The 18563-nt window shown below is 35.2% G+C and overlaps 1 protein-coding gene and 1 pseudogene across 1 annotated transcript; one reads left to right on the plus strand and one right to left on the minus strand.

The window, feature by feature from the left end:
- The first annotated feature begins 5601 nt into the window (after nt 1-5601).
- On the plus strand, nt 5602-13828 carry LOC113062153 (solute carrier family 2, facilitated glucose transporter member 1-like). Its single transcript, XM_026231778.1, has 9 exons — nt 5602-5721; nt 6350-6510; nt 8339-8579; nt 8901-9063; nt 9974-10161; nt 10470-10574; nt 10669-10767; nt 10887-11090; nt 11732-13828. The coding sequence occupies exons 1-9, from the start codon at nt 5644-5646 to the stop codon at nt 12080-12082; spliced, it is 1590 nt and encodes a 529-aa protein (XP_026087563.1). The 5' UTR covers nt 5602-5643; the 3' UTR covers nt 12083-13828.
- Nucleotides 13829-14209: 381 nt separating this feature from the next.
- Nucleotides 14210-17911, minus strand: LOC113061926 (tyrosine-protein kinase STYK1-like; annotated as a pseudogene).
- Nucleotides 17912-18563: the final 652 nt, after the last annotated feature.

An 18563-nucleotide genomic window follows, 5' to 3' on the forward strand; every position in this document is an offset into this window, starting at 1 on the left:
CCACAAGACTCGACGTGTATTTGAATTTGGCAGTTATGCATTTTAATTACGTAAAAGGGTTTACATATACTGTAAGTTTATATGTTGCATCTAGGAATCATGACTGTAATGTAGACCTAAATGCTTGCGTGACTTTAACCATTTTAGCTATGCAAATCATTCATATGTACATGCAGTCTTTGATTCAACACTGAATGTATGTCAGAAGTCAATCAATATGATCCTTCAGCAGTGTCATGCATAATCCCAGTGTGTTTGCTGTAATATCATTGAAAGGAATGTCAATGCAGCTTTGTAAGTCTTTGGTTCTTTTAATTGTGATAGTTTTGGCTAACATTTAACAAAAATCCACCAATTATCAAGAACATAGAATATGGTGACATGCCAATCAGCTTATCAACTCAAAATGCCTACAAAGGTTTCCTAAGCCTTCAAAATGATCTCTCAGAGGCTACACGATCATGGGGAAGACTGCTTGATCTTACAGTTGTCCAGAATACTATCATTGACACCCTTCACAAGGGGTAAACCACAAACACTCATTGCCAACGAAGATGGATATTCACAGAGTGCTGTATCCAAGCATGTTAACAGAAAGTTGAGTGTAAGGAAAAAGTGTAGAAGAAAAAGATGCACAACCAACCTAGAGAACTGCAGCCTTATGAGGATTGTCAAGCAAAATCGATTGAAGAATTTGAGTGAACTTCACAAGGAATGGACTGAGGCTGGGGTCAAGGCATACAGATGTGTCAAGGAATTTGCTGAACCACAGACAATAGCCGGCATTTCCACTGTCGGGCCAGTGAGAGCCAGGGCTTAAAGCGGGCCGGACGGGGCTCATAGCCCCGGGCCAGTAGCACCGAGGCCAGAATAGCGCAGGGTTTCCATAGTGGAGCTTGAAGCACCGCTGCACGTCACTAAAACACGCCATTTACACGCCTCTCAGAACAACGTCATGCAACCTCAAAATTTCACCATCAAAGAGAAGTTATCAGAAAACTAATAAGTCACTGGAACATGCGCGATCACAAAACGAACATGATAAAAGCGGCCGTTTGTATGCTTTGTATATATTGAAAATTAAAAGCATCGATGTTATAACTATAGAATACATGATACATTGATCATATTGATTTAATTTATCAGGACTCAAAATTATCACACATAAATACACTTATTTCTATTTTATTTATTTATTTTTAACGCTCATGAAAATACCTGCTTATTCAGTTTAGTCTGTTTCTGTTCATTTGAAGCCACAGTAGCCTTCATATTTTATAATGATTGATAATATCTCTATTTTTATAAAAGCTCCCCAAACGAAAAACATTATTAGGCTATATTCTTTATGATAGGCAACGTGAGAAAACTCTCGAGACGAGGCTTGTGACAGATAATATAAGTTACTTAATAAATACACGATTGTGATAGAGAATAAGGAGCTGACGTCTGATTTGTCCAAGCGGTCATATTTTACCATGTTTACTATAATGTTTAGCGGGCATATCTTTTTCATCACTTATAAATATTTCAGCCTTGTTTAGTGATTATAATCCACATTGGATCAAGTTACTTCAAACTCTCGCTGCTGAATGAAAGAGAGTTTTGAGCTCGACTTATTTGAAAAAGTGTTTAATGCTGGTGTTAAAGCTGTTATCTTTCTGAAATGATCCTCAGCGCAGACTCTCTATTTTTATAAAAGCTCCCAAACAAAAATCTTATTATATTTTGATGATAGCTATGCAACGTGCTAAACTCTTGAAACAAGATGACAGATAAAATGTTACTTAATAAATACACAATTGTGATAGAGAATAAGAAGCTGACGTCTGATTTATCCAAGCGGTCATATTTTACCATGTTTACTATAATGTTTAGCGGGCATATCTTTTTCATCGCTTATAAATATTTCAGCCTTGTTTAGTGATTATAATCCACATTGGATCAAGTTATTTCAAACTCTCGCTGCTGACTGAAAGAGAGTTTTGAGCTCGACTTATTTAAAAAAGTGTTTAATGCTGGTGTTAAAGCTGTTATCTTTCTGAAATGATCCTCAGCGCAGACTCTCTATTTTTATAAAAGCTCCCAAACAAAAATCATTATTATATTTTGATGATAGCTATGCAACGTGCTAAACTCTTGAAACAAGATGACAGATAAAATGTTACTTAATAAATACACAATTGTGATAGAGAATAAGAAGCTGACGTCTGATTTATCCAAGCGGTCATATTTACCATGTTTACTATAATGTTTAGCGTGCATAGTCTTTTACATCGCTTATAAATATTTCTGCCTTGTTTAGTGATTGTAATCCACATCGGATCACGTTTTTTCAAACACTTGCTGCTAACTAAGAGTGAGTTTTGAGCTCAACTTATTTTAAAACGTCTTTAATGCTGGTGTTAATGCTGTTATCTTACACTGAAATGATCCGCGCTGACGCTCTCCAGACGCTGAGAAACTTCGCCTTTGTTCGTAACCCCTCCTCTAGCCCCAGCTGGCCCACTTTGGCCCAAGGTTTTTGTCGGGCCAAAAAACCCTGGCCGTTGGCCCCGAGGAAGCCCCGGCGAGGCACGATCAAGCCCCGGAAGTGACAGTGGGCACGCACTAGCACGCCCGGTCCTAGCTCGATAGTGGAAACCACAGCTAATGTCAGAGGTGTGTTACCTGGGCTAAGGAGAAGAAGAACTAGACTGTTGCCCAGTGGTCCACAGTCCTCTGTTCAAATGAGAGCAAGTTTTGTATTTCATTTGGAAACCAAGGTCCTAGAGTCTGGAGGAAGGGTGGAGAAGCTCATAGCCAATGTTAAGTTTCCACAGTCTGCAATGATTTGGGGCGCAATGTCATCTGCTGGTGTTGTTCCAATGTGATTTTTAAAACCAAAGTCACTGCACCCGTTTACCAAGAAATCTTGGAGCACTACATGCTTCCTTCTGCTGACCAGCTTTATGAAAGTGCTGATTTTTTTCAGCAGGATTTGGCACCTGCTCACACTGCCAAAAGTTGGTTAATTGACCATGGTGTTGGTGTGCTTGACTGGACAGCAAACTCACCAGACCTGAACCCCAGGGAGAATCTATGGGGTATTGTCAAGAGGAAAATGAGAAACAAGAGACTAAAAACTGCAGATGAGCTGAAGGCCACTGTCAAAGAAACCTGGGTTTCCATACCACCTCAGCAGTGCCACAAACTGATCACCTCCATGCCACGCTGAATCGAGGCAGTAATTAAAGCAGAAGGAGCCCCAACCAAGTATTGAGTACATGTATAGTAAACGAATATACTTTCCAGAAGGCCAACAAATCACTAACAATATGAAGTATTCTAATTTGTTGAGATGAATTTGTGGGTTTTTGTTAAATGTGAGCCAAAATCATCACAATTAAAAGAACCAAAGACTTAAACTACTTCAGTCTGTGTGCATTGAATTTATTTAATACAAGATTTTCACAATTTGAGTTGAATTACTGAAATTTGACATTCTAATTTATTGAGATGCACCTGTAAATGTTTGGGAGAGATATGGAGGAAGAGGCAGCATGGGTGCTGAAGTTGTATGTATTGGACATTTATTTTTTATCCTCTTAACCCTCAGAACGTCAGCAGATTAATTCATTCTGGAATAAGATGTTGTGACTCTGAGCAGATTAGATGTTTTCATTCATACTGTAGTTGTATACAGAATGTGTGAACATTTCTGTCAAGGTTGTCTTTAATCCATTTCCAAATAGAGTGTTTGACTCGGAAATGTATTTGTCAAGAGGACGTTTGTTTCTAAACTTATTTCACTGAGTCATCATGACTTGAGTGTATTTGTATGTGTGCGGAATAGAGCGAGAGTAATAGGAATAATTGGATCAGATTAAAAGGAAATGATGCTATTGATCTACATTTTTTTCAGACAGTTACATCCAGTTGGTTTTGAATAGATAAGGCAAAATGTTGCATATACTGCATCAGCCTACACCGATGCATCTGTGTCCTAGAACTACTGCTGTATTTATTCAGTTTATGGTAAACAGTATATACTCCTTTTGTTTTGATATAGTTCAATAATATCTTTAAGGTCACCCGTGTCGAATGTCTGACCATCTCAGCATCACACAGCCCTTCACAATTCACAGTGTCAGCACTGCTGTGTCCTATTGCTCTAGAAACCTGGAATCTGTAGTCGCAGTGTTGTCTTACAGCTGAAGGCAGGGCCATTTTAGGACATGGCTGATTTGTGATGATTAAGATGAGCTCTTTAATGATATGCTTTTGGCTGTTGTCGTGTTTACATTCCATTATTTACTACATCAGTCAAAGTGGATTCAGTTCCCCTGTTTGTCCTTCGGCATGCATTTGTGAAATCCCAACATCATGATTTCAAAGCGGAAAATGTGTGCTTTATTATCTCAAGCATCAGTTTATGATGTTATTTCCTACTTTACATCAACATAAGGTATATTTCACGTTGTTTGTCAAATACATAAGTAGAATGTATTGTTTTTGGAGGTTTTATAGCTCAGTCCCATACACCGAAAGCACAGGGGAACAGATTTTGCTAAAGACCTGAGAAATATGGTCCCCCCTCTCATATTCCCTTCTGAGGCTTCATTAAGCATTGCAGTGATGCTGGTGACCTGTTCCTCCTGTGTTTTCAGTTTATGGGACTGTTCTGTAGATAAAAGTTGTTACACATAATGATGACACTTAAATACATCACCAGCATAACTGCAGTGCTTTATAAATATAGCATATATATATATGTATGTATGTATGTATGTATGTATGTATGTGTATATATATATATATATGTGTGTGTGTGTGTGTGTTTGTGTGTATATATATATATTTATATATATATATATATGTATATGTATGTGATTTAATGTTAATTAAAACTGGTTAGAATTTATTATATATTAATTACATATAAATAAATTATATATCATTCTATGCGATGCATAGTATAATAATTATTACTGTATATTTTTTTATTTTGATATGTTATGTTCTTAAATAATATAATAAACATTAATATTTTGTTACAATTTGGTCCATTACAGTTTGAAAGTTTTTTATTCTGTCAACTAAAAGTATTTGCCATTTTAGTCAGAGCAAAAGTGAATAAAATGAATGAATATGACATGATGAATATTAAAGGACATTTTCACCTAAACAAGCACATGTCACAAGTCTTAACACTGCTCTTCTCTTTCTTGCTGTCATCTTTCTCATTTAGTCTGTTTGCCACTGAATTAGTGTTTCTAATTCAGTTGAACTTCCTCCCAGGCTGTCTATACATTTTCATTCTGCAGACATAAATCTATAAATCTTGTGAATGGCTTGACCTTTTTTCATTCTTTTCTTTAGAGAAATCAGTCAAGCAAACGTTAACAAAAGAATATATGGGAGTAGCCAGTAAACTTTGAGTTTAAAGAAACACACCTGGTCTTAATGCCGTTTAAATATTTTTTAAATATTGAAAATGTTTAATATATAAATGTTATGTTTTTAGAAATTTTATGATAAAAATTTACAAAGATGTAAATAATAATAAATAAAATAAAATAATAATAAAAAACTAAAATGATGAATGAATAACCAACCTTGAACCTTTTGTCTCTCTCACAGAAGCAGGTGACATGCTACCTCATGTTTTCTTTATTAACGGCTGTAATTGGCTCTCTACAATTTGGCTACAACACAGGAGTCATAAATGCCCCCGAACAGGTGAGTAGGTGTGTGTGTCTAGTACAAATCAAAAGTTCTAACAAACATATACTTCACAATCAAACTATTGGGGTCAGTATGATTTATTTTAAGGGTTTGATGCAAGAATGCGTTAAATTGACCAAAGGTCATGGTAAAGACATTAATAATGTAATACAAACATATTTCTATTTCAAATTAATGCTGTTCTTTTGAACTGTCTATTTATCAAAGATTACAGTTTTAATTTTTTTACCGTTTTCACTAAGATATTAAGCTGTTTTTAACATTAATAATAATAAATGTTTATTGAACACCAAATAAGCATATCAGAATGATTTCTAAAGGATCAAGAGCTGCTGAAAATTCATAGGAATATTTATAAAAATAAATAACATTTTAAAGTATAGGAACAGGAGTATAGTAAAGTATTATAACATAGTTATATAATAGTAGTAATAGTAGTATAATAGTATAGTATTACAGCACCATTGGAGAGCATAAGATACTTCTTTTAAAAACATTACAAATCTTACTGACCCCAAACTTTTCAACAGTCAAACTTAAAAACACACACACACACACACACAAATGGGAGTATGTGAATTATGCAGTGACCATCTTAAATGAAAACCTTTTATCCTCTTAGCAACTGCGGGCATTTTTTAATGCCACATGGATGGAGCGTTATGGGGAGCCCATCAAGCCGGGTGTGTGCACCATTGTGTGGAGTCTTGCTGTGGCCATCTTTAGTGTGGGTGGAATGATGGGATCATTCAGTGTCGGTGTCATAGCCAACAAATTTGGAAGGTGAGTGAAAATGAATCTGTCATGTGTAATAACATGTGTATGGGGAGGTAGTGGCTCAGTGGTTCATGTAGGTTGTCTACAAACCGGAAGGTTGGTGGTTCGATCCCCGGCTCCACCTGACCAAGTGTCGAGGTGTCCTTGAGCAAGACACCTAACCCCAGCTGCTCCCGACGAGCTGGATGGCGCCTTGTATGGCAGACACCGCCATCGGTGTGTGAATGAGTGAGTGGATGGGTGAATGTGAGGCAAATTGTAAAGCGCTTTGGATGGCCATGTGGTCTGTTGAAAGCGCTATATAAATGCAGTCCATTTACCATTACCATGGAGCTAATGATGACATTGTGTATCAGTAACGTAGAAAAAATATTAGGAAGATGTACAGAGAGGTTTTTCACTTTTGTTGCTGTGTTGAGAAACCAGAGCTATATAATACATCAGCCTATTTCAAAATCAGTAAATGCTTTTTTAATAATAAAAGCATTTTACTGTATTGGCACTCAGAGATGAAGAGTTGTCCTCTCTGTCTTCCTGTCTGCTTGAACACTGTGTCCACACTGTCAGAACAGACACATACAAAGCAAGCATTCATGTGTGCTCAGTGGCCATTGTTCTTTTTCTGTGGCCTTCTCTGCCTTTCTCCCTGGTTTTGGCCGTTTTTTTTTTTTCCTCAGCAATAACCAATAAGAAAAATCATCAATTCTAAAATTCACAACATTACATTTTGATTGTGTTGATAAATCCTTTATCATTTTAAATTATTAAATGATTATTAAATTATTTTATTTGTGTGTGTGTGTGTGTGTGTGTTTAAATATTTGAGTAGAGTTTGGTATAGGGCGCCGTTTGTAAAGTGGCTCATGCTGAAAATAACAGCAACACTTTGTCACATTTAGCTTCAAACAATGTTCAAAAAATTCAAAAAACGGTATGAATTTTTGATGGTCACTTTTTAACACATTTACAACGATATTTGTCAACTTAGAGATATTTAATAGTTAAATATAAATATTAAATGTTAAACCTAAATGTTAAATGTTACATCTAAGTTCTAAATCTGAATGTTACATCTAAATCTAAGTCTAAATGTTAAATCTAAATGTCAATGTAAATGTAAATCTAAATCTAAATGTTAAATCTAAATCTAAATGTAAATGTAAATGTTAAATCTAAATGTTAAATCTAAATGTAAATGTTAAATCTAAATCTAAATGTAAATGTTAAATGTAAATGTTAAATCTAAATTAAATTTAGATTTTAGATTTAGATTTAACATTTAGATTTAAATTTAATTTTAACATTTAGATTTAAATTTAGATTTAACATATAGATTTAACATTTAGATTTAACATTTAGGTGTAACATGTAATATTTATATTTAACTATTTAAAATATCTGTAAGTTGACAGACATTGTTGTAAATTTGCTAAAAAGTGACCATCAAAAATTCATAGTTTTCACAGTTTTTTAAACATTGTTTGAAGCTAAATGTGACAATGTTGCTGTTATTTTCAGCATGAGCCACTTTACCAACGGTGCCCCATAGTCTGGTCTATTACAGTTTGACACGTTTTATTCTATAATTTTGCATGTTATTGCCAACGGAAAGTAGTATACAGTAGATCATTTTAGTCAAAATACAATAAAATGAACATGATTCAATATGAGTATTTACTAAAAGTTTTATAGACATTCTCATCCAAAGATGGGTGTAAGTCTTAACATTTGTGTTCTCATCTTTCTTGCATTAATTCTTCTAATTTCCTCTAGTTCTGAATTAGTGTTCCTAATTCAATTGAACTCCACCCATGTCTGTTTTTCCTTTCTGCAGACGTAAATCGATGTTTCTTGTGAATATCTTGGCTCTGATTGGTGGGGGTCTCATGGGACTGTGCACTCTCTGCTACTCTTATGAGATGATCATTGCCGGTCGACTAATTATTGGGTTGTTCTGTGGACTCTTCACTGGTCTCACTCCAATGTATATTGGGGAAGTGTCGCCAACTCCCCTCCGCGGGGCCTTTGGGACCCTGCACCAGCTTGGTGTCGTGATTGGCATCTTAATCGCACAGGTAAAGCATTCTATGTCACAGCAATGTAATTTTGCTGCCCTTACTGTAGTTTTTGATTTTGGATATGACCAGATGGTTTATAAAAATTTGTGTAAAGAGCCTTATTGTGGCCTTATTATATGTTTGTGCCACAACAAAGCATTGGGGAAATATCCCCTATAATTAGTTTTGATGCACTTCAGTTACATGAAGCTTCTAATTGAATCTGCTGATCCATTTTTAAGTCTGCTAGTCTAATTTGTCCCATTATAACCTAATCTGTTTTTATTTGATATTTGTAAATGTTAAAGTTTCTTATAAGTCATGTCCTTTTCCATCTAGATTTTTGGTTTGGAGTATCTACTGGGTTCATATAAGCTCTGGCCTGTACTTCTTTCTCTAACCGTGCTACCTGCCATCCTGCAATGTATACTGCTTCCGTTCTGTCCCGAGAGCCCTCGATACCTGCTCATTAACCTCAATGAGGAAGAACAGGCCCGCAAAGGTAAGAGAGAGATCACAAATGAGCTTTATCTCCAGTGAACTGCAGCCATACTTCACTGAACAGCTTAGGCTGATGAAAGCAAACAACAGCAAATGCATTTTTTGCATTGCTTTTTGTTTCAATAGAAAATGAAAAAATCCATGATGGGTTTACAAAAAAGGAAGAAAATTACATTGGTCGGAAAAAATTTGCTGCCACTCCTAAACATTTTTTTATTTTGTGAATAAGGTTCTTCTGAGTGCCAATGAAATTGTGCCAAATGCACTTTACCTTATGTTTCCCCTTAACACTAATTATGTAATTATGTGTGCTGATGACAAAATGAGCTAAAACATCTGTTTGAACAGGAGCCCTTTATTAAATAACATATACCGCTTTTCATTTACTGGAGCTTGATAAATAATTTTACACCAGATTATTACACACATAAATGTGTAATAGATGCCAGATAGCTGTAAAATGCTCTTTTAAAACTCCACTTTCAAAATGTTGTTCTGTTTGAACATCTTGACCACCCAACACAGCAAAACTGGCTTTGAGTGAGACTATCAGTTGCAAACCTGTTTCCTGAACAAACAGATTTTGCAATTCTGTTTAGTCATGCTAGGCGTTGGAGAAATTGTACACTTTCACTTTAAGCCAGATAAAGATGTGATATCATTTTAAACTACATGCATAATATTGTTTATATAAAAAGACATTTTTGCAAATGTTACAGAATGTGTTTATTTAGTGTAAACATTATTATCTGATTCCATTTTCTGAGACATTCATCCTCAAAAGTAATGATTTTACTAAATAACTCCTAAGAAGCAGATTATTAGAGAATAACTCATTCAATATATATATATATTGCTGTATTGTGTTTTTGGTCTACTGCATGTCACCAAACCTTAATTATGTCCCTCAGCGCTGGTGCGTCTCCGTGGTTATGAGGATGTGGGGAAGGACATGCAGGAGATGAAAGAGGAGAGCGCAAAAATGGCCATGGAGAAGAAGGTGACCATCCCAGAGCTCTTCCGCATCGCTGCTTACCGCCAGCCTCTGCTCATCGCTGTCATGCTGCACCTGTCCCAGCAGCTCTCTGGCATCAACGCTGTGAGTGACATACATTACCCATCATGCACTATGCTTGTCATTTTAAATGTAAAACAGTATGTGTATTGTTTATAATATGCATACTTTATGGATGCTGTAAAAATTTGAATGTATTACTGCACTGACTGTGTGACCAAAGCACATTGCATTGTCTTAAATTGTAATGTGCTGAACATCTCATTTCTTACTCATTGTTTTTTTGGACTGTCAAATGTATAATATACAATAGTGTTCCTGTTTTACATTCATATTGCATTCTTTAGTTAACCATTTTGCCTTTCCTTTGTGTGACTTTCTTTTTTTCAAAGGTTTTTTATTACTCAACTGGTATTTTTAAGTCAGCTGGAGTGACTCAGCCCATTTATGCCACCATTGGAGCTGGAATAGTCAACACTGTCTTTACTGTAGTATCTGTAAGTATTTAATCATTAAACCATGTGAGAAAAAGTGTTGATGAGTGATGTGATGAGTTTGACACAATAATTCCATTTTATCCTTTTCTATAAGCTCTTTTTGGTGGAGAGGGCGGGAAGAAGAACTTTGCACCTTATTGGTTTGGGTGGAATGGCCATCAGTGCATTGGTCATGACCATTGCTCTCTTATTGGTGGGTCCTGCTGTCTGTTTTCATTTTACTGAAGATTTAAAATAATCACTGTAAATATCCGACCATCATGGGGAATGTTAGTCTAATAACTGTATTTTCTTACCGTTGTCCCTGAGCAGAAGGAAATCGAGGCTGTTCGCTACCTTAGCATTGCTGCAATTTTTGCCTTTGTGGCCATGTTTGAGATGGGCCCTGGACCCATTCCCTGGTTCATAGTGGCTGAACTGTTCTCTCAGGGGCCACGTCCTGCCGCCATGGCTGTTGCAGGATGCTCCAACTGGACAGCCAACTTTCTTGTGGGAATCAGTTTCCCTAAACTGGAGGTATGAGCTTCATTTAGATTAACTTTTTAATCCAATTGCAAGTACTGTATTTCCTTTTAAAGTAAAATGATTAATATTTTATATGGAGAGCCACCTTTTCAATTATATATATATATATATATATATATATATATATATATAATAATAACAACTTTACACTTGAATTTCTAATAATTTTTATCTAACCCATTAAAATATATTTTTTATTATAGTATTTTTATCATTATTTTTATTTTATTATAATTATATTTTATCTCATGACTAACTGTTTATCGTGATCTTATTTTATTATACATTTTTGTATTCCTCTCCTTGTTGAAATCCATTTCCCTAAATTAAAGAATTGGAGGTAGGAATTTAATTTAGATTCATTTATTGAATCAGTTGCCATTACTTTAACCACTTAAAAATCAATATTGTTTTTAGAGTAAATCTGTCACTATTCTGTACGGAGCACCAGCTTTTCAATTAAACATTTATAAATGTTTTTTAAATCACTGACCTATGAACTTGAATTTGAACTTTAAATTATTTTTTTTTAATAATTTTCCTAATATAATACATTTTTATCTCATATTTTGTGATCAAATGTGTGCCCAATGTCAAAATGAACTTTTTTTTTTCTCATTTGTGAATTCTAGGAGCTGTGCGGGCCTTATGTCTTCATTATATTCACGATCCTCCTCATCTTCTTCTTCATCTTTACATACTTCAAAGTTCCGGAGACCAAAGGGCGAACTTTTGATGACATCGCCCGTGGTTTTGGTGGGGCTCCGCCTCCGACTGCCACCACCTTGGAGGAGCCCGGCAGAGTCACACTTTCACTCTCTCCGGTCAAAGAAAAGATCCCATTGGTGGAAGCTCCCAAATCTTCCTCGGGACAGGGAGCAAGCTCATCTGAGCAAACTGTGGCAGATGCTAAAAAGCCTAGCTCAGTTACCCAGCCACTGATGGATTCTGGTAAAGAGGAGAAATCTAAATCCACCATCTAAGAAATGGTGTAACTATATAGCTTAATATGATTAGAGCCATGACGTACTACTGAAGATAGAAATATAATACTATTTATTTACTGAAAAAATATTCTTTAGAGCAAACAGATTAAGAAGGGAACCGCAGGGGAAAGTCTCAGATCACCTAGTTATATTTTGAAAGTATACGAGAGCTCATAGTCCATGAGCTTTATTTTGGTTCGGGGCAATATTCATTCATGTTCTAGAGATGTTTATCTATTTATTGCTCATTTACTCCTGTTTGTGCATTTTAGTGCAGTTTTAATGTGATTTATCAAACATTATGTCATTAATTCCTATGTCAGATCAAACAGAAAAAGGGAATTTTTACATTTGGCCTTCCTATTTCTCGCCTTTTTCAATTGTCAAATCTTTTAGAAAACAAATAAAAACCAAAGTGTTTTCCCCTTGAATGATAGTTGGCGATCATCATAATCAAGGTTTTGGCACTGATGTTCATTTTGTATAAAAAGTAGTGTATATTGAGATGTATACGTTTTTTTAGTACTTGAGATCACTACTACCATTTATCAAAAATAGTTGAAACATATTTAATTAGAAGATTCATTGAAAAATATTTAGATTTACTGAAAGTGCTTAGCTAGTAAAGCTTATGCCAAGAATAAAATCGCTAGTTTACTGCAAAAAAATAATACATCTAAAGAAAAAATAACCGACCAGTGTTCAATGAATTGTACTCAACAACTGTAATTGTAACTATAGTTAAATAATTGTGTTTCAATAACTAGACAAGTTCACATTTCAAATAACGATTTTTAGCAAATGACGTGATAAAGATTGTAACTATAAATCCTGCTACTGAATTACCTGTGCTTGGTGATTTAGTATTCCAGGATCACATGTGTGCTGCACTGACTCACTTTTGAGGTTTGACAAGTGAGAGATGTCTCGTTTGATTTGAGTAAATGTGTTTATAATACATAAATAAGACTCTTAGTTTTGAATCCCTTGCATAGAGAACACATATAGTATTTATTTGTTTATTCATGTATTTTTTACTTCTATTAGAGAATCTTTACCAATAATTCCTATCATGTAAGTCAACTTGACGCTTTATGCTGCTATTGCTTAGATGTTTCTATTTTTGACTAGATATTGAATGGGAAATGTATTTATTAATAAGCACATTTGTAAGCCAGGGATAATATATAGAACTGCTTTTTCCCCATTCTGATGTCTTGTGATCATGTATATGTTGCACGGAGAGCAACTCCAAAAAAGACCAAGAAAGACAACATTCCTCTTGCAGTAGTGCACTTTGGTTTGTATTCGAGTGGTCAAGAGCAGCACCACGATGAGCCAGCCCTCTTCTAACACTAGCAAACACAAACATCTTATTAACTGTTCAATCCTTTCACATAATGTACCTTTACTGTGCATAATGTACAACTCATAGTTACTTGCTTCCTGTACAGTTAGAAGAGCATCACCCTGTAAATAACTAAGTTCATGTGTCTGTGTTGAATGGTGTAATTGATTTCATTGCAGTTTAAAAGGAGAGTGACTGCTAAAGAGAAGTGTTGATGTTTGGACATTTGTATATTTTATTGTGGCTTTTCCTGGATGTGTATCAAAATCATGAGTGGCACTGTGTAAAGTTGTATTATTTTTAGAATAAATAATAATAAGTCTTATTTGAATTAGATGAGTACCAATGAACATAATTGTATGATATGTTCCAACGTAAATAAATATAATTATAAATTAAATCGCACTACCTGTACTATTGCTAGACACGGTCTGTTCGTTTGTGTTTTATACGTTTACATTGCTTTGCTCTTACATTTTTCTGCGTATGTATAACATAATCTTTCACTGTTGCATATTTTACATAACATCCCCTCTTTCTCATTTGTGTTACAATTGAGCTTTTAGCCTTTAGCCATAATCTAAAGTCCTGAATAATAGTACATGCCTGATAAGATAATGTTTCTCTTCTGTAAATTCTATAGTGATGCCACTGTCTTAAACCAGTGGCTTTCTGTAATCATTTTAAAGGGCTCATCTCAAACCTTGACTGTTCATTTATTCATAGCTAGTGTCCAGCTCTTTTGATGAGATGAGTACTGACACATAAAGGGACCATTAGAGCACAGCATAGTTGAGTGATTACCCATAGCCCGCTTCCCACATGTATTTCTCCTTGTCAAATGGCTCAGACACTCGCAGCACTGCCTGATCATTGGCACTTCTCTCTTTTGATTGGAGCTTTCTGATCAGCTCAGCCAATGAGATTCGATCCATTGGTTTCCATTGACAGCAGGATTTGATAATAGAGTATCTAGTGAAAAAAACAAGTCATAATAGATTCATTGTTGACTAATTGTTTTACAGTTTAGAACATATGCCTGCTTTTTTTTAGATAAGCATATTTGCTGTTGTATTAGCATATTTGCTTGTATTAGAGCAGTTGGGTGGTCTCTTTATTGTGTTCCCTCTCTGTAAATGCTGCAGAAGTTCACTGGCTATGATGTTGGGAAAGGGGGGGGGGCTCTCCTGAGATTCCAAAGAACTTCATAATTTGATGATTATAATTTTTTCCCATTCAAATGGAGCCGTACTACAACCTTGCAGCTGTAGCTTTACTAGAGAGTTTTATAAGACTGGATGACAGACACACTCACCTGTCACCATCTCATAGAGCAAAATACCAAAGGACATTTATAGAGGAATAAACATAAATAAATACAGTGTGAAGATCTATGGTTACAAAAACATTGATTGAAAATATAAATATTACATTAAACTCACATGAGGCTGCCGTGCTAATGATTCTGGGGGTTGCCACTTTCTCATTTCCGTATCTGCCACATATTCTATAGAGCCTGTACTTGTTTTTCTGCGATATGCCAGACTCGAAGCCCACAGCTTGACCGACAGGTCCTGACCAACCAGGACGCTTCGAGCTTTGACATTGTCGTAGATGTAGTTCTTACTATGCAGATACTCTTGCGATTTCAGAACAGGTTGTGTAGGAACGAGAATGTGATCTTGGGTGTAACAAAGTATTTATTGTGCATTATAAATTAGAAATGCTTCAGTTAAGTGCTCATGACTGGTCATGATTAATGCATGCCAGAGTCAAACAAAGTAAAAGGCTTGGTAATTTATGAAGTTTGCCAGTATGTGCATGCCTGGTGTGGCTTATAAAAATTATTTATTGCCAAGCTTTGACTTCTCAATATGATTGTATATATTTAGCAAGCTGATTTGTTCTCTAACCAGTGCAGATCCAATCTGAGTACCCATGGTAAAGATTCGTCTTTCAGTCATGTCACATGGTGCCTCCTGACCTGTGTGGTCCTGTGAAAGAGATTTACAGTCAGTCAAAACAAAGGTGAGGTTTAAACTAGTAGTTTGACTTTTAAACAATTACAAATCATTTCATTAGAGATCATCAGGAAGGACACAACCTGTGTGTCGTCCACTCTCCGGTGATCTCAGCAGTAACTGATCAATGTGAGAGTTGCGAGTCATATCATATTTATCTAGAAGAACTGGAGTTTTGAGATTTATAGTTCACATTTATTCCTGTGATGGCAAAGCTGAATTTTCAGCCTCAATAGTCTTCATCGTCACATGCACAATCATTCAGAAATAATTCTATTATACTCAAGAAGGATCTCTGTCATTTTTGTCCAAAACAATAATTGCTAGGTCGAGAATATTCCTCACCCACTTACCTTTAATTACAAAGTTGCAAATTGATGTTATGTAAACTAAAAAACAGGATAATAACTTTTCAAACGTCCTGGACACAACATCCGCTTTCACCCTTGCAAGATTGAAAATGAAGCATTTCTCATGTACCTGTCTGCACCTCCACAGGTCTCGATGTTCCAGCTCCTCCACCGCAATCATCAAGGGTATCTGCGCAGTCACCACCCCCAGCAGTTTGGGCAGCGACTTATGTGACTTATGTGGTCCCAACTCTGAGAGGAAGTGTGAAAACCCCAGAAAAGACAGGCGCTCTCTGCCAGCTCTCTGGCTGATTCTGTATGGGGGGATAAGTATAAGAAAGTAAGATTGTTTTTCTTCTATCGATCGATCGATCTATCTATCTATCTATCTATCTATCTATCTATCTATCTATCTATCTATCTATCTATCTATCTATCTATCTATCTATCTATCTATCTATCTATCTATCTATATATATATATATATATCATCTATCTATCATCTATCTATCTATGTATATATCTATCATCTATCTATCGATTGTTCTGTCTATAGGTTGTTCTATCTATCTATCTATCTATCTATTGTTCTAGCGTTCTGTCATTCTTTATATCGTTCTATTTATCATCTAACTTGCTGACCACAATAGTGGATTTTGTATCTCATCCTTTCGGGAATCAAACCTGCAACCTCCTGGTTGCAAACCCTGAGCTTTAACAACAGGTGAGGCAGAATTCTACCACTGACCAATAATAAAATGCACTGTAAAAGGTTTTATTCTCAAGTTCTCCGTGTGCTTCATGAGGACAAGGTTTTATACGAGATTAACTTGACTACATTAAGAAAGAAGGAAAGATCAGACAGAATACCTGAAGATTGATGGAAATGATTTTTCCTACAGCTTAATACCCCAAGTTCTATAATCAAACATAGAAATATTAGATGAAATTTAAAAATGAGAAATGTTGTTTTGGCAATTAAATGCAATAAAAGAAGTACTAAAATGACTCAAACTGAAATGAAATAAAGCTAAATAGAAATATATTTGTATGTGTGTGTGTGTGTGTGTGTGTGTATATATATATATATATATATATATATATATATATATATATATATATATAAACAAGTAATTATTAAAAAGTAACATTAAACTTCAAATGAAAATTCAACATATAAAAATAAGAGCTAAATCAAAATTGTAAAAAAAAAAATGACATATTAATATTATTAAAATCAAACAAAAATAATATTAATAGTAAAAAATAATAAAATAACACTTATCCAACCTTACCTTTAAGCACTCATAAAACGACTGTCTGGCTGTGAATGACCGCTCTTTGCAAGGCAGTTGTGTTGCTGAAAGAGGCCCGGATGCCTCTCAGTGGTTTGCTGAGGTACTGCAGGGCTTGAATTCTGCATGTCATGGTGAGGTCAGGCTGTCATGGGAATAATCTCATGTTCCATTGGGTTCAGATCTGCTGGAGCTGTTGTTGCAAAGTAAATTAAAAGATTAAGAAGTTACAAGAATCCTGTGAATGTTCTTTCAGCATAACCTGTGAGAAAGACCTTCAACAAACGCTTTGATAATTAATGAACAAGATAATCTATTAATAAACATTGCGATCATTCATAAAGGGAAACCCTTTAAATAAACATAGCGTTCAAGCATGGTCAGGAAGGATTATAAATAAACATTTCTATCATGCATGAACCAGAAGACCTTTATATAAACACAACAAACAACAAGCGACTTGAGTATTCAGTGTATAACAAAGTCAGATGCCACAGCTACCATCAGTGCCTTGCAGGTGCCATCTGTTGCTGTTACGGTGCCTGTGTGTGTTGTGATGGTGTTGTGTGTCGTCTTTTTCATTTCTGTGGTGTTCATCAAGATGTGATGGCTTATGGGAGCATTTGAGCACAAACAAAATGATCAGCGTGACCAAAAGCCAGGAGGAACAGCACCGAAAGGACAATCAGTTCGACTTCATAAAAAAGTACCTCTGCAAAAATAAAAAATAGAGACACAATTAATTTTTTGCATCATGTGCTGCCATAGTTTTGGTAACATATTGAGACGACATAACTGGCAAAATTGTACATGATGCTTCAAATATAATTCTAATATGCTGATCTGGAGCTAAAGAAACATGTTTTTTTTTATTATCAATGTTAAAAACAGTTGTGTTACTTAATATTTGGTTTTCTGGATTCTTTAAAAAGTGGAAAATGATCTGGCGTACTCTCACATTTCAGTGCTGGTTATATATTCTCTATATAATCAATAAGTGTATGCGACGAAAAAAAAAATCTTGAATTCGCATTTATTTTAAATTGAAAACTTTGGCAACATTATACGTGTATTTACTTTTACTTGGTTTCAATCTAATGCATCCTTTGTAAATAAAAAAATAAAAAGTAAACTGAATTTTAATTAAATTTGACTATGATGTTTTTAGCAACTGTTTGGTCTCTGATGGTACCCACTGAGGTCCCTTAAGCTCCGGACCCCTTGGTGAGCAAGTGATGTAACGTTAAATTTGTTCCAATGAAGAAACGATCTCGTCTTGGATTTTCGAGGTGTTTGAAAATATCATAAATACTTTAGAGCGGAATATTGTATAATGTAAGCATATTTAAAAACATATCTTCAAAGCAATTGTGCACAATATGAATGTGTAATGTTTCAAGAAACGTTACATGCTAATCACACAAATGAAGACATAGTTTGAAGTCTGTGGCAAAACAATTAGAG

This window comes from Carassius auratus, chromosome 44 (genome assembly GCF_003368295.1).
Source record: "Carassius auratus strain Wakin chromosome 44, ASM336829v1, whole genome shotgun sequence".
Taxonomy (NCBI): domain Eukaryota; kingdom Metazoa; phylum Chordata; class Actinopteri; order Cypriniformes; family Cyprinidae; genus Carassius; species Carassius auratus.